Here is a 26,865-nt window from a genome sequence, read left to right as displayed (position 1 = left end):
AGATGAAACTATCATATCCCATTGTCTTACTTGTGTATCTAGAAAGTTTGTTTATTTATTTAGTTCCTGGCCACCTCGTTTTGTTTCAGTTACTATAGATACCAAATCATGATGCAAATGCTATAGCCTGCCTGACATACAGCTTATATGCAAACTTAAATTTACCGGCACAATCCAGTACGCTACCATCATCATTGGTAACTTTTGCCTTACATTCCGCACAGTAATCAACTTCACATCGTGCGTATGGATATCGCTCGCACTGAGTGACTTCGCAGGGGTTTGTCGGACATTGTACAGACATAGTACCATCTGGGCAAATGAACGTGTCCTGGGGAATGGCATCTGTCGCGTATGTCGCTGAAATATGTAAAAGAACAAAGTTTGGTTTATATATGATTTAACGAGAACACGCACATGGAAGTACTGTAATTTTGGGCGTGCGTATAATATGCAATATGCCGAATACTTCTGATTATTCAAAACGCATCTACCCCTTTTGCACTGTGCATAAAATCCACATCTTATTGTCGCACATGGATCATCATTTTGTTCTGAAAATGAATTAATAGGTGAACATAAGAAATCGGTCATGAATATCGGGTATATATTTCTACAAACATACTAATATGGCTGAGCGTTATATTTGAGAAAAAATATCATATCAAATATATTATCATCTGAAAGTAGTTGTATGTTTGTTTGTTTATTTATTTTCTGACTAGCTTAATTTGTATCTGGATAGTATATATATATAATGAATTATAATGTAGCTGTTAAAGCCTGTCAGCGTATAATAGTTATTACCAGAGCAGTCCAATACGCTACCATCATCGTCGATGAATGTTGCCTTACATCCCCCACAATAATCAACCTCGCATCGTGCGTATGGATATCGCTCGCACTGAGTGACTTCACAGGGGTTCGTTAGACATTGTACAGAGTTGGTACCGTCGGGGCGGGTGAATGTGTCCTGGAAATGAACATTTTTTGAGCACTGTATAAGTATGAAAGTAATTAAACAATATACAAATACACGGGTCAGAGAGAGAGGGTAATTGAAATGTTAAATGTCGTTTTTTATGACACAGATCTAATTTCCAATTCCATTAACATCGGTTTGCAATAACATGTAGTATAAAAAATGTGCGATAACAATGTATATTATCACAATGTTTGTTTTTTTTGGGTAACAGACGTTTAAGAAAGATATTCTGAAATCTAATCTATGCTCGATAATATGACATACTCACCACAGCCCTGCATACAATAAAACTACATGCTGCCCCAATCGATATTCTCAATAAAACTGGTAGCGTCCGCATCTTGATTACCTAAAATTATCCATATAAATCTATATGTGTATCAATAGAATAGTTGACGTTAAAATGACAATAAATTCCGACACTCTGCCTTACTGTACAAACGCGAATGTAAAGCAACGGCGTTGGGCAGTATAAGCGCATCATACGATATACCTGTTGTAATAACTAAAGTAAACAAGGCCTTTTATTAAAGGTAAATTCGAGTATGTCAGTTATAGTTATGTCACCTCCTAATCAAACACATATGGGCTTGAGATGTTATTCCATTTCTATACTCCAAAGATTAACATTTTGTTTAGTAGATTTTATAATTACGCGGGCACTTAGTAACATATGATTTGAGATACAGTACAGATGAAGAGTTGTTATAATGATGATGTCAAAATATTTCCTCGTGACGGTAATAATTTTATAAATGTTCCCTGTATCAGTAGCATTTACTGTTTCATAATTACCTAATTTATTCATATCATGAAATGAATCAGTGAAAATTACATTAAACAGTTAATCAATTTAACTTGCGTATAGTCTCTTGCTTATTTTCTGGTGTTTTGTTCAATAAAATAAAATATTAAGAGAGAGTGTTACTGCGAAATAACCATTGCAAGGGACACACGTCTCGTGTTTATACCGCTGTAACCTGGCTTTCGCCATGTGTACACTCACATGATAAATTATTTTATAGAAAACACCAAAATAAATTACAAGAGAATGTTATCAAGTGTAAACTTCATCAGTATATCATCATAGATTTAGTGAAATACCATGACATTGGAAGTAATTCTAGTTTTGCCGCCCTCTCTGGCAATTCTGTCTTTGGTCTGTGTTAAATAGGGATTTCATGATGGTGCAGGTTTGTAATAAAACCATGTATAATTTCACGTGTGTTTATTAGTTTGTTTATTTTTTATCTGCAATCAAATATACTATATCATTTGACTATGACAATTGTTTGTGAAAAGCCATTGTGTCAACACAGGTGGCGCTATTCAGCACAGACCTGTGTCTTATGACGCATAACTAGCCTCTGAAGGCTAAATATCAATCATCCACCATTTTAGTCAGCGTTTCTTCCGTGGAACTATATACAAGTATTTTTTTCTTGTTTTGAACACATTCTCTCCTTATTTTTAGCAAGATTGAATCTTTAATGAATTGATCAATTAAAATACCGCACAACACTCATCAGCATGTCTTATCTTATTAACATTAAAATGTATGTAAATTGCGAGGTTAAAGGTCTAATGTTTCTCAATTGTATTGACAAGCAGATCGCCGCAAACCAACCGAATAGCGCCATCTGTGTTGGCACAGTGTGGAAATAGTTCCGACCACTTTTCCCATAGTTCCACGCGCGGTATGTGTCAGATCGGTTGGTTTGCGGCGATCTGCGTGTCAAGGGTGAAAAGCAGCTATTCTAACCAACCAATTAACTAACTACGCATGACTGGCACGCGTTGTTAGAGCTGTGCAAAAACACGTTTTCTCTGCTTCAAATACTTAGTAAGTGACTAATTTTATTCCAATACGTTTTGTAAATACTTCTTAGTTACTGCCGTTTTTACATTTTGTTTTCTCGGTAAAAATCTACCGTATTTTAGTTGATTTTGTTTTTCACTTTTAGTTTGCTCGTCGTGGGGCCTTTCCAAGATGGCGGCCTCCACGGCGAGTACACGTGTTAACCATTTTGCTGGGCTAACATGTAAGCATGGTCTGAAATGTGAATCAATTGATGCATATGTTAAAAGTATTTCTGTTATTCTCAAACCTGTGAATATTATTGCCGCTTCCCGAGTGAGCGGAAGTGTTATTGTTTTTCTTGACTCTGTGAACGCTGTGGAAACTTTTTGTACAGCTGGCCTGTCAGTGGGAGACTGCTTTACCCATGTGCAACCCCTTGTTAAACCTGCCACTAAAATAATTCTCTCAGGTGTACCCCCATATATACTAAATCACATTATTCAAACTGAACTGTCAAAGTATGGCCGCGTTTTTAGCAATTTGCGCTTAATTCCACTCGGGTGCAAACAACCCGAGCTGAAACACGTCAAATCCTTTCGCCGTCAAGTTTATATGCTGTGCGACAATAATGAACTAGACGGTGTCATTAATGTCACTCATGAAGAGCGGCAATATCGTATCTACTTGTCAACTGATGATATTGTTTGTCACAGGTGTCAAAAAAGGGACATATGAGAAACTGCCCAGTAAGTCAACAGCAAACTTCAAACGACCCAGTTCGCGATCATTCTCTTCCAAATAGTAAAACCCGCCCGACCCTGAATACCTGTTGATCAGTCTACTATTGCTAGTCTTGATAAAACTGATGAAGCAAACGACATTAATGAAAATGGTGATAATGATAACAATAGTCAAACGATGAAAGTTGACGACACGCCCGAAAATGTAGAGTATAACAAAAGTCACGGAAACAATACTATAAATGATAAAGGTGACGATAACGTAATAGGTGTCAATGTGTAAACTATACTACTAATCCTGCTAATCATAATGCGTCGCAACATAAACAAATATTTATCGCAAAGTTTTATTTTTATTTTTCCAGTTTGGTTTTACAAAAAAGTGAGACATTTCGTTATCGTCACAAAATAAACCGGAAGTTAAATTGGACAGATTAAAATACACGAGAATTTCATGCAACATGTTTTGCCTGACAGAATCTCGTAAGCATATGAATATACTTGTATATTGAAATGTAATATTTCGGAGGATGCCATCATGGGAACATTGTACACCACTGTATTTGAGATGAAAGCATAATGCAGGCTAACAAGTGGTATTACAGGGATATATATTATAAACGAAATTGTTTGCAGGATTACAATCTGAATACCATTAATTAATAATTGATACAGTACACCGAATCCGTCCTATAATATACAGCGTATCCCGACGATAAACGGTTTGGGGTCACAGAGTATTGTTTTTTATGGATATTGTCGCCGGATATTTACTTGCGTTATCCTGTCGATTGTAAATCATGTGTAAATTTGTGAGAAATCCGTGAGATTTTGTTTAGACGTGGAATCTGCAATACAGTCTGGTTAAGTTTGACCACTTAAGATTGTGTGTTAATTATACATCGCACTATTTATGCAGATTCACGCCTCCGTTCAATCCCGATTCAGTGATAATTAGAAAAAATAGCCCGAAATAAATCAGCGTGTAAACTGTCATGCCACACTCCATGGAATGTAGGATATATATTCATATATATATTCATATATATTAGTTTGTTTAATTTTGATGTAAAATTTTATTGTAAATTTTATTTTGAGCTTCTCGTCAGTCGTACATATAGATACATCTTAACGTAGAGCGATTTATTTTCCTTTATGTTTACTAGATGTTGTGTCAATAATACCAATTAATCATGCACATAAAATGGACAGAATATATAGATAAAATGCTGGTCGTTAAAGAGGCTGTACGTGAATGTCAAGCAGCTGGTGAAAACAAGAATCAGTTATTTTGGAAGAGATTCCCTGCATCAAATAACGATCCAGTTATCTACAGAGAATGTAGATTTTTGGACGACATTATATATATATATATATATATATATATATATATATATATATATATATATATATATATATATATTGGGCAATTGGTTAATACAAATATTGGGTGTATAGCTGGAATGGTAATACAAGAGCACGATGTCACGCAGCTTCACCGCGAGTGGCGCCATAGCGGATCCAGTATCATCGAGCATTGCAAATTCAAAGTCTGACAAGCGAGACTGTATGTACGGCACGAGCCATTGATTCGGATTTAAAGACTGACTGTAGTATTTTTTATTCTAGAAACACAATATTTCAATAATTGTAATGACGTGGCAACACAATTTGTGTTCATATAATACTATGCGAATATAAACAATCGATTGCTAAGGTTATTTATTTCAAAATAAGACCGTTATGTAGTAATGTTCGTGATTATAAACGTTGTGCGATTTTGAGACGCAATCTCTGGCTAAATCGCAGATTTCTTTTTTTTGCTTTCCAACGTGAACAAAAGACCGTGACATCGACACATTTACATAAATTACACGAAAAAACACGGCTTTTACGGAAAAAAACAAATACAGTATTTTAATGTTTTGTACTAAAATACGTTACAACTAATAATAACATTTCAAATCTCGGCTATCAAAGACAGACCGACTGCCAAGGTTTGTTCAAATTTCAAATTGTTCGATTTCTGCCATGGGTAAAAATAAACCAGCATTACGCTGTACTCGAACATTTATTATTGCATACGTTTCAGGATTTGTCGGCCTTTCTATGTTTTTGACCAGATAGATGCTTCTAAAATTCGTAAACACGAATGACTACAACGTATTTATTTGAATCTTCATATCATTAAAAGTTTTGTCAAAATTGAATTTTTACGCGAGTTAAATTAACTTAAAAAAATTGACATTCCCGCGCTTTTAGAAGGTTTTCCCCATGTTAACAACAATCTGTCATTACAGTGACTAGTGTGGTTTGAATCCACACTCGGTCGATATGGTACTTCGCCTCGTAGACTCATAATATCGAGAATGTTAGCTTAGAAAATAAGTACTGAAAGTATTACCGAACAAGCAAACCTTCAGCGTTAACGCGTTAACTGAATATTGATTCGCTGTCCATCGTTTATTTTCGTGTAATCCCGAATTGTATTTGTTTCAGCACAGTGTGAATGTTGTTGTTGAAATCAACATGTTGACGGACATACCCTTGCGGCTATGCCTTGCAATGAAGTTAAACAAATTGTGTAATGTTAATTAAATAATCTCTTTTGACGCTCAATCCGAATTGCAATGAAAAAACCAGCCAGCCAGCCAGCCAACCAACCAACCAACCAACCAACCAATCAGGTGTTCTATTCAATATGGTAATGCGCGAGTACGTTCTCTCGTGTAAATTTTGAACGAGTAACTAAATACTAACGAAAATCCAAACGTATGTACAACTTCAGACCCACTGAAATAATAATCTGATTCGTTACGCTTTAAATCTGATCGCTCGTTGTATCAAAACATAAATACATTTTATTATGCATTGCATTCGGCAGCACTGACCTTAATGTGGAAATTAATTACACGGTGACGTATGTTCTTTCGACAAATATTAATCAGTTTGCTTGGTTGTGTACCTTTTTTATTAACTTCTGGTAGAAAGTAATTATGCATAAAACAGGATACAAGGTTGCTGCCGAAATGATATATACACTATTAACATCTGGTCAATTTGATTATTCACAAATATAATTAACAATAAATATGCAAATCTCGAATCTTTATTAATTTATTGAATTTCACTTGTTATTATTGAGTGCACTCCCTATAGCTTTGTTAGTGTGTGATTGGTTATCTAACATTGGTTGGTAAGTCGCGTTTAAAATTCGGTGGTCGTCGCGCTGCGCCGCGTCTTCGAATTAAATGTATTGCAACCAATGGATTTTACACGCGTTGTGTATGTCGCTATGAGTCCCATATCGAGCAGGACGCGGCGCGACTACAACCACCCTAAAACATATTTAAATATTATGGGTTTGATAACATTTACCAATTATCCGTATACTTTTAGTGTGCTCTTAAGTTGGCAAATTCCGTCAGAACTGGTTGTTGACTGTGTTGAGTTGTTTGTCTTGGCAGAGCGACAATTTACTATATCTCAATGTGTAAGTGATATAGGCGACAACCCGTCCTGGAGCGTGTAAAAACCACGAAATAAATGAACTCCAGAAAATAGTAATCATGTCATCAAACATTACTCCAAATATAAACACGCCCTTAAATACATTAATGAAACGAAACAACGCGATGCACTAGTATAATCTCATTGGCTGTTGCTCATAGTGTTCCGCGAATCGGTGCGCTTTATTTTATCGCCTTTATTAATTTACGTTTTTTATCACACTAAATTTTTCACCATGTTTTCATTCAGTTGTCTGCAACATGAAGTTAAGTTTATTATTGGTAGTTTACACATGCGTAATTGCCTGTGCAAATGCACGCGGTTTAAGGGTAAGTATAATTAAATACATACTCATTTCCGTTGTTGTATATATATTCCCCCTGATTGTCTTCGGCCATTTAAACGAAAATTTAGTTTCGACAGAAGCTTAAATTGAATGCACGTTACCAAGACACTATATATTGGGAACATTTCAATACCTAAGTGAAAAAACATTAGATAGTGCAAAAACACAAGTGTATGTAGTATAATAACAATTTTACTTTCTCTATACATTTTACGTCCTGATTACACATGCCTTTTCAAATTCACGTTGTATATCACATCTATTGCCTTCCTCAGTGTAAACGTAACGCCGTACTTTTTTTTTCTCGACACACCAGCAAGTTGAAATAATAAGCGCCACTGCTGGTGAGTATTTTTGTTCATTGTTTCAACGTATTAACACGATATTCCTGATTATTCAAAACTACACGGTGTGTTACAAATATCGATAGTGTGAAGTGATAGCCTGGGTAAGATATTATCCAAATCAATATCAATATATTTGGAGAGCTTTGATTAATAGTGATATGAATTATATCCTAATCTGCATTCGTGGGTTGATATATTATAGCTCGGGCTCATTTTTTTTACAAACTCGTATTTTCTCTTGGTTGCAACATGGAGGTATGTACCTCAATGGTTGCATAATTTGAAGCCTATTTATCTCCCTTGAACCTCTTTTTACCTCCACGATTTGACCCTATTTAGTGAAATGTTTGTAAAATAGTTTGAAATACTATTATAATAACAATAGTTTATAAAGTATATCAGGCATCATATAGATTGTAGTGACGACTGTGTTGTTGAAAGTCATTTCATATATTTGAAATATTATTCTAGAATTGAGATGTTCCGATGGATCATTAGTTAACTGCTCAGTGGATCCATGTGATGTGACGTCATGCGAACTTCCTTATGCTGGATGTGAAGCTGATTACTGCGGTGGTTGTAACGCTATATACTATGATGCTGACGGCAATGTATTGGATTGTTCGGGTAATTATACCATAACTGATTATACCATTGAGTACCACCTTATTTATTGACTATGTAGTTTTCTTTTGTTTTTGTGTGCCGTTTTATCAATGGTTGTCAATCAATTGTTTTGTGTTCTTGGACTTGTAGATTTCCCTATAAGACTTTTGTTTGAGGATTTGTGGTTGGATATGTTATTGCAACATTGGAACACAGAAATGTTTCAGCAGACTTACCTTTGTTTACAGGTTTAATGTTGTTCATTAATCCACAGCTCAAATTATGCATTCGGGTTAATCGCAAGCTAGATCGACGTGGTAATCATTAAAGTGTATGTTTTGTAATACGTCAAAAATAGTTAATAATACAACTACGAGTCAATATCATTGATGATTTACCTCATTATAATACGACTTGGATATAATAAACCGTACTGAAGAATTTGTTGCACGCAAGTAAATGTTCCAGTATATTTTCACTCTTGTTATATCGTAAAATATTACGATTTCAAAAGTCCTACATTCAAAGTTACACTTTTTACCAAGGAGGTTGTAACAAACTTAAATATAAAGATGCAATCATGATTCGAGTCTTCAGGCTGGGAATTGCCCGCCTCATGTTGTCAAACTGTTTTTATCTCGGCTAAGCTTGATTACTTAGAACGTCAAAAGTGTCGTCTGCGTATAGACATATTTTAATAACAAATCAAATATTTCATTAAGCTTTTTACAAACTATTGACATGTATTTGAAAATCTAAACGATACACCCTGTGATCTTGATATCAAAACATGAGTTAGAATGTGGCACAACAAATAACGATGTATATCCATCTTTTAGAACTTTATTTGGAATTGCTCCTTAATTTGTTTGATGTGTTTGCCTTGTTCAGCATGTTCGTAGTTTAGCAAAGTTAGTTATTATTATTGTTAGTTATTATCTTTCTATACCGTAATTACGCTAGATATCCACCACTTCATTTATAAAAATAAGTCCCATAACACTCACACGTCAGCTGTTTGTATAAACCTTATAGCTTTTATTTTGAAGCTTTGGTTTTCTTAAAGATTTGTTTTGTTTTATAATCACGGAAGCTTTGAATTTCTTACTTTAATACACGTACTCTGTATATTTTTATACTTCCTCTTCACAGTTGGGCTAAAGAGTTTTAAACGCATTTATCAAATGTTCCTACTTCTGATGCTATTGTCGTTCCGTACTTTGTTATTTTTAGATCACCTTGGCGAATGTCCAAGAATTGGTAATGATGACCAAATATGTGTCCCGTGCATAAGTGACAGGAACTGCGGTACCTCTGAAAAATGTTGTGATGATTGTTGCAAGGTTGCTGTAACAAGTAAGAATTTGATATCAATGTATATTGTAGTACTCATACAATGACATTTCAATATATGCTTTAGTCGATATAATAACAACAAAGTTCACCCCAGAAACAGTGGACATACAATGTCAATGACATCATAACTTATTTTCTACCTCGGTTTCGCATTGGTTAACAATAGGAGTAACGTTTGTATATTGCTAACCCCATTTTATGTAGAGCCGTATGGGTGTCTTATGAGTGATGGTTCATTCTGGCCAGATGGTGCCTATCGTATAATAGACTGTGTCCTATGGTATGTACGAGTACAATGCAATATTATAATGTCACGGTTCATTCAATATTCACGTTTATTGTAATATAAAGTAAACACGACAGTGAATTCTGTTTTATTTGTGTATGTGTTATTATTTTGAATATATAATTTACTTTCTTTACTCAGTCAGTGTCAAGGCACGGCGTTTAGGTGCATTGTACAGATATGCGGTGAGTTCCTTTAAACAGTTTCCACCACAAAATCCTTTAAATTTAATACTTTTTTAGTTCATAGTTTATCAATCATTACTATGTTCATAAAAGATGTCTCGTATTTCAGAGATTTGTGAACGTAAAATTGCAAAGTAATTTAATTATCATGGTACCAGCACTCAATACACGGAGTTTGATTGTTCATGTACAGTAACCAAGACATAATATTATAAATTCTTACATAACCTACCTCACATGATGAAATGTAATTTAGAATATACTTCTACACATCACTGTCTTAAACTAATCCATTTTTAGTTAAGCAAATTAATAATTTATTAACAGCATGTGCAATCAAATCATACAGATTTTTTTTAGAAATTTTATTAAGTATTATGATTTTCCTCACGATCAATCTAGCTCCAATGATTTTGAAGTCAGTACTTCTTCATGGATATAGTATCAGTCAATTTTACAACATTGTTATTGTTGTCTAAACAAGCGTGTTTCATGTATTATGTCAAATTGGCTTGCGATAAAGAAATGAAATTATATTATAAAGTTTTCCTTTCATAGATGTGCATCCATGTCCCGGTGGTGTTCATTTGACCTCACATAGTTATACAGTGTTTTGTGGTACCACTGCTCAAACGGGATCCATTATTATAGAAGACTGTCCTTTCGGGTATTCCTGTCTCGGAGATACCAACTATAAATATTCTCTGTGCTGTCCTGATGGTAAAATATTTTTAATATAATTCAGTTTGCACAATTGTATGGACAGTATAAATTTACTCTTTCAATTATGAATATTAATATATTATATTTGTTGTACCGACAGATACTACTTTGGGCTGCTATGTGAATAATGCTTATATACCAAATGGTGATTACTATATTAACGACGAGTGTTATGCATGGTGAGTTAAAATGCGTAAGAAACTATTTAAAATGAAAATGAACTTTTGGAAGCATATCTTTATTAGCATTCCATATAAATTAATTACATTTTAGGGATTCAAGGCTTTCATTATTATGTTTATATTGATATTATGCGTTCCTATTCAAAATATATTCACACCAGTTTTTATTTAGTTTAGATTGACCCCATAGAGAAAGCGTTCCTTTGAACGTTCACCGGCTTTAATGAGTATAGTGGGGATGAGTCACACAGAAACTGAAAGTCAAATATAAACTGACAGCTCTCAAATCCCCGTGCTCGTACATTTATTTAGGGGTCTAAATTGTTGGTTGGTAACATATATTTGCTCCACTTAGATTCAAACTTGTTTTTGTTCGATTGTTGATGTCATTTAATTGCTTCTAATACTGCATACATCACACAGATGAGGAAGATGTCATATGTCATACATAGTTTAATGTTTGTTCTCCTGCGGGCGTCTTGACATCCGGGCATTTCTGCTATGTCACTTTACTTCGTATTGTCGTTATCAAGTTATCTTGTTGCACATGTTTGTCGTAATCCAGATGTTATTATAATATTGACTTTGTTTCTTTTCAGTCAATGTGTAAACGGTAGGATTACACGTGAAGACACACCGTTATGTGGTAAGTGTATATCCATTAACCTCTGCATATGAAATGTGAAAAGGATTTGTTATCACATATCACTTGTTTGTTGACGCTAGAGACGTCATGGACTAGTAGGATCCACAAATCGAGGGCGAGTGGATAATACACCCCATGAGTCCCATTTTTATAAAGACACATATCACATTATGATCTATGCTACTTGGGAATGGCGTCTAACCGTGTCAGTGACTGCCAATTCTCGCAACGATCTTTCTTTTTCGCTCTTTTGTCCTTTTCAAATACGCATAAATTGATGACGTGTTACGTTTACTGTTCGATAATGGTATAAACGTCATAAAATTGAATGAATGCACCGTGTGCACGTGATCATGCGATAGACATTTTCTTATCGCATTGCGGTGTCAGATGAATTGTAATAAAGTTGTAGATAAACAGTTTTATTTTGAACTAGTCGGTTTTAAATTTTAGACTTCATTTTTGAATTTATTATCTGTAGATAAAATGTGTCCCAGTGGAGTACAACCTTATAAAGACGACCAAAACATGAATGCATTGTGCTCCGTTGCAATTGGTGTTGATAGTATATTAACTCGGACCTGCCCACGTGGTTTCTACTGTAACATGATAACGAGTTCGCACGGTGTGTGCTGCCCGCTGAAACGTAAGTATTTACATATTTTATTTTCATTTTCCATTACGAAATCAGACTTTAAGACGTGACAGTTCCTGTCCTGTCCCATGCTACGTATGCAAAGCGCGTATATTACATTTTGTCACAATTACATTTTTGAAACGCTATACAAGGATTGTAACGTTTCAATGTCTACTGTGCTAAGTAGCGAGAAATTTAATTGTTACGAACTGCTACTTTTAACAAATAAATAAAAAAGTCTCTAATTTATTCCTCATTTATATTATGGGTTAATTAACATATACACATCTTCGCAAGTGTTTTCAAATGTTATTGCTTTTTCTCCGCCAACTAGGCTGTTAAACGTAACTCATTTAGAGAAAAAAAACACATCTTTTCTGGGTGTTCAAGACCGTAATTTTATATACATTCATTTGCTCTATTTACCAGTTGATGATGTGTGTTATTATAACGGCGTTGCGTACCCAGTTGGTGGAACCGTGATATGGGGCTGCGCCCTCTGGTAGGTTTCACATATTTGTTATTATTGTTCAGTTAACGACATGCTGCCCATTACTGCCCATGCGCTAGTACACTGCCTATACGTGATAATGACATAAACAAGTAGTATTGACAATCGTGCAATATCACTACACTAACGTTTTTGATTGTGTCTCCAGTCAATGCCGGGATGGTGGATTTGTATGTTTGTATCCCCCTGGTCTTATCTGTGGTAAGTTCCGGCAATATTTAGTACTTCAAGTTCAACAGCAATTTTTAACGTAATAAATATGGCAATATATACAAGTTCTGGTCGATGAAGCAAATTAACCAACAACAAACAATATTATGAAATGATTGCAAGTATATATACTGCTTGTAGATAGTTGTATGACCTATTACAAATTACTCTGTTGTTTCCTGTCTTTTTAATACCAGCGCACTTTTTTATAGATCCATCAGAACCCATCTGCCCCAATGGCGATGATTACTATACAAGTACGGGAACAGATGTTAATTTCTGTACACTTCCACTGGATGCACCATTGGGTCTTACACAAGGGAATTGCCCGGCTGATTATTTTTGCCATGCCTTAGACCTCGGATACAGTATATGCTGTCCAGCAATTTGTAAGTCTTCTCTTTCACTACAAATTGTCTTCAGTGGTGTTTGTTATTGCAATTCTCTTTTAAACTATTGTTCACCGACACGATGCCAATGGACTGGATGACCACGCAAAACATTTATGCGAAACCGTAACTCTTGTTGCATGCCACCATACTGGATAATTGGTGACATCAAGCGTTGATAGTATGTGTATTTATTTATATCTGTAGCTGGAGATTGCGTTGTTAATGGAGTTCTGATTCCGAATGGCGAAGTGATTCTGATGCCAGACTGTGTGTTATGGTGGGTATTACAGATTCAATAATAATGTCGGCTAAAACAGTGTATTTTCGTAGCATCTTCTTTGCTGTTCTCTATTCAATCTCATATTTAGTGAACGTGAAGTAATAATTAGCAAACCCCATCTTAAAACCTGTTGACGAAAATATGATTGGTAGCACATGGATCGGCGATCACATTCTCACTAGTAAATGTTTTGTTCGTATTCTCAGTAAATGTATAGACGGCGCCATGGCATGCATAGAGAAATTACCATGTGGTAAGTAACAACATCACTAAAAACAACAGTTATTGTACCTACAATTATCAATTAAGTATAGTATATAAAACGTATATTTGTTTTTGTTTTTTTCTTTCTAGATGAAATATGTCCGAACGGAGGTGATCCATATGTAGAAGATGGTGTTGGAACAGTGTTTTGTTCAGGAGCTCTTCTGACATCAGAATACTATGCAACGAGAATAAAGCATTGTCCCATAGGATATGAATGCACTGCGCTAGATTCGAGTGGTCTATCGGTGTGCTGTCCTATCAGTGAGTACCGTACACTAATTAGTTTTAATCGACTGCTATAAAGTACACTCTGACACACCGTACATTTAATTTCACGTGATTCCCGTTTGTCCTGTTTATAGGAGATCCGATTGGATGCCCCTGTCCTCGCATTCCAATAGATAGCTTTCCAGTATGCCTATCCAACTGTGACAATTGTATGAACCATCCGCCATACGACATTTGTTGCATTGATGAGAAAGCGTGTCCAGGAGGCTGTGTTGGATTCATTAATACTGTTGGTGGGTTATGTTCACGTTAGTTTTTACTATGGTAACATGCAGTATATGCGACATACAAGTGCAAATGTGTTCAATCTGTAGCACCAGTTTGATTCAACAAATGACCGGAAGTGTTCATCCATGTATAATATATTACAATATGTACTACATGTGCGCTCATTATTGTGGTTTTCTATTGTTTTTATAGGTTACTGTAGATATGATTGTGAATACTTTATGCCAGGAGATACTATAACAGTGCCACCATGCACAGAATGGTATATACTTTTGAAATACCTTGTATATAAATCGATTGGCAATTCATTTATATTTACGTAGGTAATTTGTGTTGTCTAATGTACAATGTTTATTTCTTGCAGTCAATGCACAAACGCCGAATGGGACCCCTGTACCACAGACCCATCTTGCAGTAAGAAACATTCTGTTATGGCTTACGTCACAATGTTATTTTCGTGTCCATTGCATGCGCAAACGGTAATTTACATACACAGTACTGGCGCATCTTCACCGGGAAATGTATAACGTTACTATTCTCTCGTTTGATTTTTTGTTATAGCTTGTGTTACTCCACAAACGGACGAATTGGGTATTGTAGTCACGTGTTTGACAGATGCAGATTGCTTGCATGTATATGGCTTCACATGCATTGATAGGATATGCTGTAACAGTGGTAGGATTTAAGTTAAACATTATAATATGAACGTTGATTTCACTTGATCGTCTGATCTTGAAACTCGCCAGCAATTTCTGTGAATATCGTTAGGTGCTACATTTATGATACAAACATTAGTCCAACAGTAGTATTAAAATGTTTACTTTGAATTAATTATAATTTACTCCACCATGTATTCCGTATTATGTACTTGCCTTATTTTTTATGCCAACAGCTACGAGTTTATATTTTTCTTTGTGCCAGTTTGTTGTACTTTTCGACAATACCAAAAAAACCAGTATTTTGTGACATCAGTTTGACAGGAAATCGTTATACTGTTTTAGATCAGATCGTAGTAATATTTGACTACTATTGTATAATACACACTGTTTTTTTACCAACAGACTGGGTTCCTTGCGAGAAGCCCTTGTTAGCTGAAACTGGATACCCGTACAATTGCGCATTTACAGAATGTCCGACTGGATATTCTTGTGTGCTTAATTTTGAATATGGTGCATGTTGTCCAGGTAGGGTCATGCTCGTAAGAAATGTATTATGGCCATATATACTGAACTAACACATTTTTGTGCAAAATGTACGATTCGATCTCTCGCAATGTGTACAGAATGTCATTAACAGAGGTATTGCAGAAATAGTAATAGCTCGGTATCTAATTGTACAGATAAATACCCATGCTGTCTTGAACCTGAATCTGGACCGTGTGAAGCATATTTGCCACGATGGTATCACGATTGCCGGGATAACAAGTGCAAAGAATTTATTTACGGTGGATGTCAGGGGAATGATAACAATTTTCATACTAGAGCAGATTGCGAAAAAGAATGCGGAGGTAAGCAATGTGCAAATGGAATTTACAGTATCCCAGTTTATAAATACGGATTCCTAACAAAATGATAGAATTCATTTCAGTAATAATTAATTACAGATATATAATATTTTAAAATTTTAGGTGACTGCTGTTTACCTGTTGATCCTGGTACGTGTAAAGGTTCCATTTCCAGATGGTACTTCGACTGTGAAATAAATGAGTGTATAGAGTTCATATACGGAGGATGTGAAGGAAACAACAATAATTTTGAAACAGAAGAAGCGTGTAGACGACATTGCGGTGAGCAACATGTCATTTGTGTACTCGTAATCGCATAGATATTACAAGAATATTAACACACATCACTGCATGTGATTAGTATCACGTGAATATCATTATTATATCTTTTTCCAAAAAAAGATGGACCATGCCCGTGTCCTGAAGGATTTCTGGGGCAAATGTGTTGGTTGAATTGTGACGTTTGTGTTGAACATGCATCAACGACGCCAAACTATATTTGTTGCGACGACGGTAGCTGCCCGGCACCAGCATGTCTTGGAGGAGTATACACGCCAGGTAATTGAAATTATAGTATAGATACAACAGCTTTGAGAATATCAGCTGACCTTTGCTTTTCTGTGCTTAGTCGAAACATGTCCTTTCATTGGCTTTAGTCACGTCTTGTATGCCTGGATCTGGATGGCTCAAGTTTATGTCCCGGAACTGAATTGACTATAATACAATTGCGACTACAAAAGTTTAAAGTGGAAACAACTAAGTAGACCATAGAAATCGAGGTACAGGTACCGATCAGCCCGTTGTAGTAATTATAATTACCTAAAATGGTAAATATATGAAATCTACTACACACTCATTATCAAGAGAATATCACCATACAACGTAACATAATGGATATACCATATCCACGGAATTGCAACGCCGTGCTCGGGGATAATTTATCACAATGTATGCTATTATCCCCCCCCCCCAGAGAACCCGTATGTTCGCCTCCAAAATTATTCTCTCACACAACCTGTACATGAGCGTGTATGGCTGTTTCTGACCTAATCAAACATCTCGATTGCCAGAATCTTTGGACCACATTTCCCACCACCTCAGTACAATATTTTGCCCATGTATATTTATTTTCTATTTCTAATTTTGGCTCAAATGGACTTAAATATATTTGAAAATATAAAGAAATTGCGAATGGTGACACATGTTAACCCTTGCGCTTCAAAGAGTTAATAATTATAGACACTCACAATTTTTCTTAATTTTCACTGAAGGATTTTGTGAGTTGGACTGCGAGTATTACTCGCCAGGAGATGTAGTAAACGAAGATTGTGAAATATGGTAAGAGATTGGTTTTTCTGATTATCTTCGGTTAAAGCGCGGCAGTCGTAGCGCAGCTCAAGTGCGATATTTGTGTTGATAAACGTGTATTTTCCCACAATCCAATGCGCTCTTCTAATGGAAATCATGAGTACGAGGTTTAACCTGAGCGCGACTTGCCTCCTTTGATACCTTCCAATCACCTAAAAATACCTAATTAAATCTTGGTAACGTCTCAGTTTGTACTCGTTGATCTGCCAAGTCGCCATCTTTGTTTATATGAGACCCATATGTCTCGTGCATGCCTGGCGTGACTACGACCGCCCTTTAAGTTCTATTAGACTTATTAGACTTATTAGATTTAACTAATACGAAACTTACAATCGTAGACTGGATTTAAATATTCTTGAACAAAACATTTGTATACTTTCTATCAGCGTTTGTAGAGAAGGGGATTGGATTTGTCGACCTGACCTGGCATGCGGTGAGTACATGTTACTTTTAAAATGTCGTGCATACAGACATTTCAATTTCAAAAGTAATACAATAGTAAGTTCGAATTGCTCGACTGTAATTGTTTTCGTGTGTTGCAATGTGTGACAATGATTGTTTTCACAGGTGGACCATGTCCTTGTCCAATCGATTTTGTACCGGAAGTGTGCTGGGTATCGTGCGATGAGTGTATTGCAAATCCTGATCAGGATTACCTTTGCTGTTCGGACATTGAAAACTGCCCGCCTCCTTCATGCCTGGGTGGACATTATATTGAAGGTATTTCAGCGTTTAAATTGGAAATGGTATGGGTATAATTAAGAAATATATATCACATCATATTTGTGTGTTAACATTATACATTGTACTAGTATAATGATGATATTTACATGCCCGGTGCTATGACGTTTGTAATATGTGGTGATTTGATTGAATGCTGCATGACAGTATTCGACAAACGCCATTATAAAACTCTTTAAATCCGTTCTTAGGTTACTGTGAAAAGAACTGTACTTACTACAGACCATTTGAAACGTATGTAGAAAACTGTGAAATATGGTAAGCAGCAAAAACGTCTACTCCACACATGTATTCCCCGCAGTGAGTGTAAAGTAACAATATTGTAATTGCTTCTCCGATAATCACTGTGTGATGTTTTACAATAGGTGCAAAAATAATTCGTATATAAAAACATGTGGTCGAACTCAACAGTTATTAGCTCCGACATTACCAACAACTGGCACTGTAATCTCATGCAGAATCAGTGGAAAACAAAACCCAACAATCAGCTTGGGTGAAAATAACGTTCTGGCAAACCTGTCCGTGCAGTAATTGGTTCACTCCTAGTGAATGACACCAGTGATCCGACGAAGGGGTGGGGGTACTTTGTATAACATCACACGAAACAAATTTCAACATTTTTGCACTGCTGTAAACATCGGACACTGCTTATCGGAAAAAAAACAACAATAATATTATTACTTTACACTCACTGTAACCACCATTTATGACAATCTGATTAAAATCTGATGTAGTGTACGGGCTTTAATTATTTTGGCTATAAACTTGTTTTAATTTTATTTTTTAATACTTTTGTTATTAATGCCTTTTTATTTTATTATTTTACTTTGATTTTTTGTTTAATTCCGCCCTACATGCATCTGATCCAACGCTTATATAAGTCCCGTTCAAATATCGCGTAAGTAACAGCCAATCACAGCTCCCTTTTATACAGGCTGTCGGTTGCTTACTTTTCAGTGTAGAGATACTCTACGGGCAATCTTTCTGTACATTATATTTTGCCCACTTGAATAAACCATTAATAGAAAATTGCTAGTATATTTTTATTTACAAAAGAAATTCCACAGCATTTTACAATTGTTGTCATTACATTGAATATTTTTTTCACTTCCATCAAATGTGTGCACTTGCTGGCACGGATCTAGAAGCCGTACCTACACACGATTTGGTGACGTCACAAAATACATGACCTACAATCGGGGTCGTTTCCTCGGTATATACGAATTGGTATATAGAAATTACAATAAAGATACTTAAGACATTGCACATAAGGTAAAACAAATCATGTGACAATATAATGATAATAACGGTAATAAATCCTAGCTTTAACAGTTGAACACAACGATCATATAGTCAGTCGGGTGACGCCGAGTGTCACGCACTTGTTGCAAAATGGCCGTGTGGTTGAAACTGGGTCATGGCGTGACGGACGAGGAAGACATCATTAAACACTCTCAAAATCACAATAAAACGGGAAAGTGGTTGCATATTACGGCGTAGCCAACATGGGAAATAAAAAAACGCTCAATACAAACGACACGGATTCGAATCACACTAGATACACACTCACCAGAACCGAAGCAATCAGAAACGAGCAATCGTTTTGGCTTTTCCGTTCAACTCATCGGAACACTGGAGTAGTTGGAAAAATGAACACCACTTAACGACCAACGTCGTGGCGTTGTACACAAGCGTGCCATCAAAATTAGCTTGAAAGAGACAGTGGGTTCGAGTCCCGCTCAGAGCTACTGTAAAAACGTAAATCAAATAAACTGAAATCTTTCAAACCGTAAAAAAGTAAACAAAGAACGTCGCGATAATAATAAACCTCACAAAACTCCACCATACAAAACTGAATGAATAAATAATAAAATAACTTACAACTTAAACTGGACGACGAACAATTTGTTTTCCAGTCACAAGAGATAAACAAGACCCAAGTCAAGGTAAGTTTTGTTAAAGCGTCGATGGCGTTCCCTATATTACGAAAACAATTCAGGGAACAGACGAATATCTTCTGTGGTGTTGTGGAATTTATACTGTGTCTGCGGAATTGTTGATTGAGGGTTCGAAGCCAGCTGTTAACATTTTGTTAGAAAGTTTCACAATTAAATCAAATATCCAATGATACCAGTATATTTATTTCATTATTTTAACAACTTGCGATGGTGGAAGTTGGTCAAACACGAGTTCTTACACCTAAATAAGTATCAAATATTTATCCACTCATTTATTCTCTCAATTTAACAACCTTGTAGAGGTGGAAATTAAACAACAGGTATTTACTCACAAGTATAATGGTCAATATTTGTCCATACATTCATTTTGTCAATTTAAGAACTTGTAATTGTTGGAATTAATCAAATGAGTTGTTTACACCAAAATAAGTCTAAAATATTTGTCCACACATTTATTGTCACAATGTAACAACTTGTTAATAGTGGAAATTACTTAAACGCGACTTGTTTAATCAGTTGACATCAATGCAACTTACCCGCAGACAGTGCACAACAGAGTATCATTATTGAACAATTATGAACAGGAACGTGTCTTGGCATTAGGTTTAGGGTCGGGTCGGGTCGGGTCGGGTCAGGTCAGGTATGGGCAACGGAATTATTAACAGAAACGTGTCTTGGCATTAGGGTTAGGGTCGGGTCAGGTATGGGCAACGCAAATGGCAAACACCCAATTGGCAAAATGTACACTAACGGGTTATGCCATGTATATAGTTTACACAAGTAAAACACAAAATTGCCAACTTTTTGGACAATTGTAACTCAATAATAGAAATATGTTGTATTTCTATATATACACACACGATATAGTGCAAACACAACCAGTCAATCCATCGTGGTCTTGTGGATCAGATCCCTACATAGTGATCAGGAGGACCCGGGTTCAATTCCCTTGCCTGCCCATCTTTATCTCGCAAACACTATTTGGCAATAAAGCTAAATATGACAACAAATTATTCAATTCGCATGACTACCCACATAGCTCAGTGGATACATCTACAATGTAGACAATGTGAGATCACAATGTGAGATTGCTGGTTCGAATCCAGTATGTTTAGCATGTTTTCTGACTGCTAGTGAAAACAGTGCTCCTATGAATAGAACTTAAATCCTATCTCTTGTGTGAATCAACACAGTTGGCAGCTGTAGGTCACGTGCATCAACAGACACGAGGAGCATGGCTGCTCTCCAAATGGGTCCCTTCTTTTGTATTGACCCCCGAATGATTACTGACCCCCCCTTTCTAACTCTTCCCACAAAAATAATATATCGCCCCTTTCAAAATGTATTTACCCACAAATTAATGAATATTCATGAGCACAGAAACTGCCACGTCATTAATAAATTAGCATAATTAAAATAAAATTGCATAAAGTGTAGGTACGTCTTCTGGAGTCCTGCCTAATTATCTAGAATGGAAGCAAAATCAAAGTAAAATAATAAAATAAAAAGGCATTAATAACAAAAGTAATAAAAATAAAATTAAAATAAGTTTATAGCCAAAATAATTAATTAAAGCCCGTACACTACATCGGATTTTAATCAGATTGCATTTATGACTACGCCAAGTGGTCGTTTCGCTCCGTTAAGGTGTTACCGATATACACATATATCCACACGAACATTGACGCGACATTACCCGGGGGCATTTGTGTAGTAATTTCGAATATGCTCTCAGTATTGTGCCCGTATTACCATTAGATTAGAAATTTGCCTAATCAAAATTACATCAACGATAGCAGATAACAATTTGTACCTTGTTGTATGTATTGCACATAATCTTGAAACACTTAATATAAACTGCGTTTGTTTAAATTTATTTAGCGAATGTAGAAACGGCAAGTGGTACTGCAAACCGGACCCTGATTGTGGTAAGTTAAATTATCAAGAAGTGCTACTGAGACTAAAACATTATTGAATGTCATTATGTAAAAATGTTTCCATAATATTAATTTGTATAGAGAAGCATAGGTAAACGGGTAAGGTGCAGTACAGTTGATATAAAATTTAATTTAAATGCACCGTGGTGTGTACTACATATTCTATGGCTCACTAATAATTACTGCGTGGGTGTTTGTAATATTATAGTTCAACCACCTTACCCTATGGGAATTCCTTTAATTGGTGCTGATGGGAGTCCTGTTGGTTGTGATTCTCTTGATAAGCAGTGTCCATTTGGCTACCATTGTTACACCCATCCAACTGACTTGACATCAGTGTGCTGTCCAAATACAGATGAGTGCACACTACTTATTTAGTTCATGAATAATCGCGAATCATTAAAATTTCATGAATAATGTATGCCTGGAATATACTTGTAGAATGTGTGGATGGTGCATGGACTGTCTGGTTCGATAGAGATAACCCAGGAGGTACTGGGGACTGGGAAACGACATCACTTGCCATCGAGTTGTATGGTGATAACATGTGTACCGATCCATCGGCGATACAAGTGCAGACCCTTGACGGTATTCCTGCAGAAGATACTGATGAAATATTCTTGCATTATTCACCGGACATTGGCTTTGTGTGTCGGATGGCAGATCAGCCAGATAACACTTGCCTTGACTATCGAGTGAGATACTGCTGTCCAGGTAACACATTTATTATATTGTATATTGCAGGAAAACCGGTATACATTCACATGTTATGTTTTCTGAGTCACAAATTAATCAATAATTCCTGTAAAATAGTTGTGTCACCGTGTTCCGCGGGATTTCCGATAATTGTTGAGATGTTGTCCCGTGGTTAAAAACATTGATTCCTCGTTGTGGCATGTCCGATAACGTTGTGTAATATGCAGTATTATATGTGTAATTTTTGTTCAAACAGCTAATCCCCCATGTGATGGTGAATGGTCACAATGGTTCGACGAAGACAGTCCAGAAGAAGGGATTGGCGATTTAGAAACGCTAGCAACACTATGTGAAAAGACGTGTAAACGACCCAGCGCAATTCAAGCCCAGACTATTGATGGCATACCAGCTGAATTAACAGGCGATGTGTTACTCAGCAATGATATCATTAATGGATTTGCTTGTTTGAATGAAGAACAGGACGATGAGAAATGTGAAGATTATAAAGTCAGATTCTGTTGTCCTGGTAAATCAATATTCACAACAAATAATGTTTTTACGTTATTTTAGTTGAATATTTGAATTTGAGTATTACTTTGAATTGAATACTTATTATAAGCGAAAAACTGTCTCGTCTCATTAACCATGTTTTTCATTTATGTAATATCACTACACAGAACAGCCAGATTGTGACAAGTGGACAAAATGGTTCAACACCGATAAACCATGTGAAGGTTTAGATGCAGATCGTGAAATCACCGCCGTAATCCAAGATGAATATCCAAATGAAATGTGTAAAAATCCGTTATTCATCCAAGTTGTTGTCGCCGCCACTGAACAACCTTCATCAAGCACCGGGCAGGTATTCCTACATCACGATGTCGATCCTGGATTTGTTTGTCTTGACAAAGATCAGCCAGCTGGTGATCAATGTCATGATTACAAAGTTCGATACTGTTGTGACGGTACGTATTTTTATACATTAAATATGTTAACTATCACGTACGAACTTGTCATTTCACAGACAAAGTTGTGATTGCTGCATTCGCACCTGAGCGTTTCCATGAGGTGTAAAATTATTTCCTGAGAGCTCTGAACGTCACAATGCTTCCTTCCAGAACAACCTAATAAACCCGGACAATGCCCAATGGTACCTTCTATCGACGATGTCCGTCCAAAGGGTTACTGCTACTATGACTGCCAAGATGATACCGATTGCCAGGGGAAGAAAAAATGCTGTGCTTCTGGAATATGTGGCACCATTTGTATGGATCCTATGTTCATATGTTTCCATGAGGGCGTTATTTTCCAGGAAGGCGATGGCAGAAAAGAAGACTGCAATACCTGGTAGGTTATTAGTGAATGTAGTGGACATTCGTTACGTAATACTATAGATGAACTAGATACGTTTATTATTAATTTTTATTCAAAAGACTATATTGCATTATGCTAACACCTTGGTTCGAAGTCGCTTATTTTCAAACATATATTATATATTCTTGTTTAATTTTGTTGCATTGCTTGATGGATTCAGTTATAGTGTGGACGTTGAACCCAATATTTACATGCCAATCGTTTGGGACATTTCAATTCATAACGCATCTGTAAATTGGAAAGCGTACATGCAACCAGTAAGCATGTAAGCGAAAGCAACTTCAAAAGAGCGGGTGAAGCCAGAAGGAGTAAACAAACTGTATTAGTATTACAAAAATATTTAGTGACACTGACAGAAATGAGTGAGTTATGATACACCCTGTCTGGGGCTTATTATTTTTAATCTCTGTCCCAATATTTGTACTTAATATGGCAGTTTATTCAATTAAACTATTTTCAAATGTTCGGTTCCTATCATTACTATAATAACATGTTATTGAACTGCGAAAAAGATCAATATTTGGTTGTATGGCAATTTCCCACATTTTACCCTATGTAAAACAATTTTCCAAATAAAACAAAGCCAGCAATGCTCTGATGTCATGTAGTCGAATAGCCTAACCCTGAGTACAGTCCTGTAGGTTGGTCTCCTTCCGCTGATCATTCGGCCCCCACAGTATTGAGAAGTCGCATAGACCGAGGATTCGACACACGCCTACAAATATATGGCGGAGAACCGTTCTGCCGTTTTCATGACGGTAACCAGCTAAAACATCTTTCGACCAATCTAGCGATCACAAATACCTTTTTTGTGGCCGAAAAATGAACCTACTGTACTGGAGCATTGACAAAATCTAGTTTTACGCAATGAAACAACGTTTTGTTGATAAATACGTCAAGAACAAGATGGCGGCGTGTATTTTCGGTTGACATTGGAAAATGTCGATTTGATCGACCGTAGTAGGTCTCTTATGTAATTTCCCTTCCTGTTAAGGTATTTAGAATAGTTGGACGTATCGACCTTCTCATTTTTTAACTGCAAAGCTGAATGCCTCTTTAATCGCCCGAACATTTCTTCACAATAGTGTCGAATTCCCAGTCTATTCGACTTCTCAGGAATGTGGGGGCCGAATGATCAGTGGAAGAAGGCAACCTACAGGACTGTACTCAGGGCTATCGAATAGCCGTGACTGTCGGCACCAGTCGTATTATAAGTTTCACAATCCGTAACCGGAACCTAAATCTCGCTGCTATGTGTATCCATCATTTGGTTTTACATCTCTCAATTTTCTATTCTTAGCTGCATTACATATATATTGTTGAGTTCAAACAATTGAGTAATTTACAGTAATGTGGCAGTTGTGCCGGCCGACACTGTGTTTTGCAACTACAATACTGCATGATTTCTTATTAACCAGGTTTTGAGTCATATTGTTCACACCATCACTAATATAGCTTTTTAATACATACTGTAAAACATGTCTTTTTCGCGACCATGTCTTTTTTGCGAATTTAGAACTCATTCACTAATTCAAGATGTCGCTAATGACTTTATTATAAATTCAAAATGGCCGCCAGACAAAGAAATCAACAATGACAAAAGAGATTCGCTAAATCAACATTTTACCACATTTTGCTAAAATTGCATGCCGCTTTTTCGACATGTTTTACAGTACGTTTAACAACCAAGTACTTATAAACGTTAAAACGCTACATTTCTCAGGTTGGATCACGAGGGCGCTGACAGATTGTCATTTCAATGTTTCGATATGTTATGAGAAATGCATTCTGGATGATAATAGGACCCTTTTCTTCATATGCAATAATGTCAAGGAAATTAAGAAAGAAATGAAGAAATAATAATTTTGCAAAAAGTTCTTGAGCGATTGCTATAATTATAACATTCTTAGCTTGATTGAAAATGTCAAATCGTGGTCAACACAAAATAATGAATGCTACCTGGTCTTATTTCGTTACCATAACGTATCCACCAGATTCGTCTTCGTGCTTAATGATCCGTTTCAACCTTATGTCAAATTAACGTTTCTGAAGTGCCAATCCAAGCAGTCAACAGTCTGTGTGTATGATTCTATAGTGGCCAGTTGAACCATCATAATAACACATGTAAGCCAACCACTTAAATTACATCAGTCTAATGACAATTATTATATCCTTTGACAGTTACTGTACGAGCGATGGAACTTGGGCGTGCACAAAGATTCTGTGTGGGGATACAGGTACGTTTTATTTAACAACTTATATTGTTAAGTTCTAGATATTCGGACCAAAGCAAACGACAAAATTGACCGAGTCACAATTTTCTACATTTAATACAACTACGTATCTCAGAAAGCAGATGGGAATTTTGAATTGCCTTAAGTTAAACTTGGAAACTACTGTAAAACAATTCATGTGAAGCAAGTTTGGAAATCTCGTTTTATTCATGAAATATACCATGTATATGGATGTTATTGACAATAAAGGTGATTATTACATCCATAAAATATTATAAAATTAAAATAATTCATTTCATTTTCTTTACAGTTATCGAGGCAGTCGAGCTCGAGGCTACCGCTGAAAGACTGACAATAGGCTGAGATAACACTTCATTGAATTCATCTATTTAAGTCATCCTTTAATCGGCAAACCCCCTCTTCGCAAATAAACTATACGATCAATAACTATGGCTGGTTACGACAGCTAATTAATATTCAATAATTGTTCCTTCGAATTTATTCAAATAAACTCGGCCTGTAAATAA

General features: G+C 36.0%; 1 protein-coding gene across 1 annotated transcript; it reads left to right on the top strand.

The window, feature by feature from the left end:
• The first annotated feature begins 2,647 nt into the window (after positions 1-2,647).
• On the top strand, positions 2,648-26,865 carry LOC102805275 (uncharacterized). The gene is made up of 36 exons (XM_085502339.1): positions 2,648-2,828; positions 7,286-7,365; positions 7,699-7,726; positions 8,201-8,356; positions 9,569-9,691; positions 9,896-9,971; positions 10,119-10,162; positions 10,721-10,882; positions 10,986-11,064; positions 11,667-11,713; positions 12,195-12,359; positions 12,780-12,852; positions 13,010-13,062; positions 13,284-13,460; positions 13,668-13,740; positions 13,950-13,996; positions 14,098-14,271; positions 14,373-14,531; positions 14,719-14,788; positions 14,891-14,940; positions 15,088-15,201; positions 15,588-15,710; positions 15,866-16,033; positions 16,154-16,312; positions 16,433-16,588; positions 17,302-17,368; positions 17,785-17,831; positions 17,966-18,118; positions 18,331-18,397; positions 21,979-22,025; positions 22,476-22,748; positions 22,987-23,256; positions 23,408-23,695; positions 23,849-24,077; positions 26,286-26,341; positions 26,649-26,865. The coding sequence occupies exons 2-36, from the start codon at positions 7,297-7,299 to the stop codon at positions 26,699-26,701; spliced, it is 4,095 nt and encodes a 1,364-aa protein (XP_085358465.1). The 5' UTR covers positions 2,648-2,828; positions 7,286-7,296; the 3' UTR covers positions 26,702-26,865.

This window comes from Saccoglossus kowalevskii, chromosome 8, assembly GCF_978046115.1.
Source record: "Saccoglossus kowalevskii chromosome 8, keSacKowa6.1, whole genome shotgun sequence".
Taxonomy (NCBI): Eukaryota; Metazoa; Hemichordata; class Enteropneusta; family Harrimaniidae; genus Saccoglossus; species Saccoglossus kowalevskii.
This window is presented reverse-complemented; position numbering and strand designations above follow the sequence as displayed.

What these genes read in the sequence shown, in the direction of transcription:
- LOC102805275 (XM_085502339.1), top strand. Translation starts at nt 7,297, where the DNA reads ATGAAGTTAAGTTTATTATTGGTAGTTTACACATGCGTAATTGCCTGT. An exon ending in CAAATGCACGCGGTTTAAGG is followed by an intron (nt 7,366 to 7,698) that starts GTAAGTATAATT and finishes TCGACACACCAG; the next exon opens with CAAGTTGAAATAATAAGCGC. An exon ending in AATAATAAGCGCCACTGCTG is followed by an intron (nt 7,727 to 8,200) that starts GTGAGTATTTTT and finishes ATATTATTCTAG; the next exon opens with AATTGAGATGTTCCGATGGA.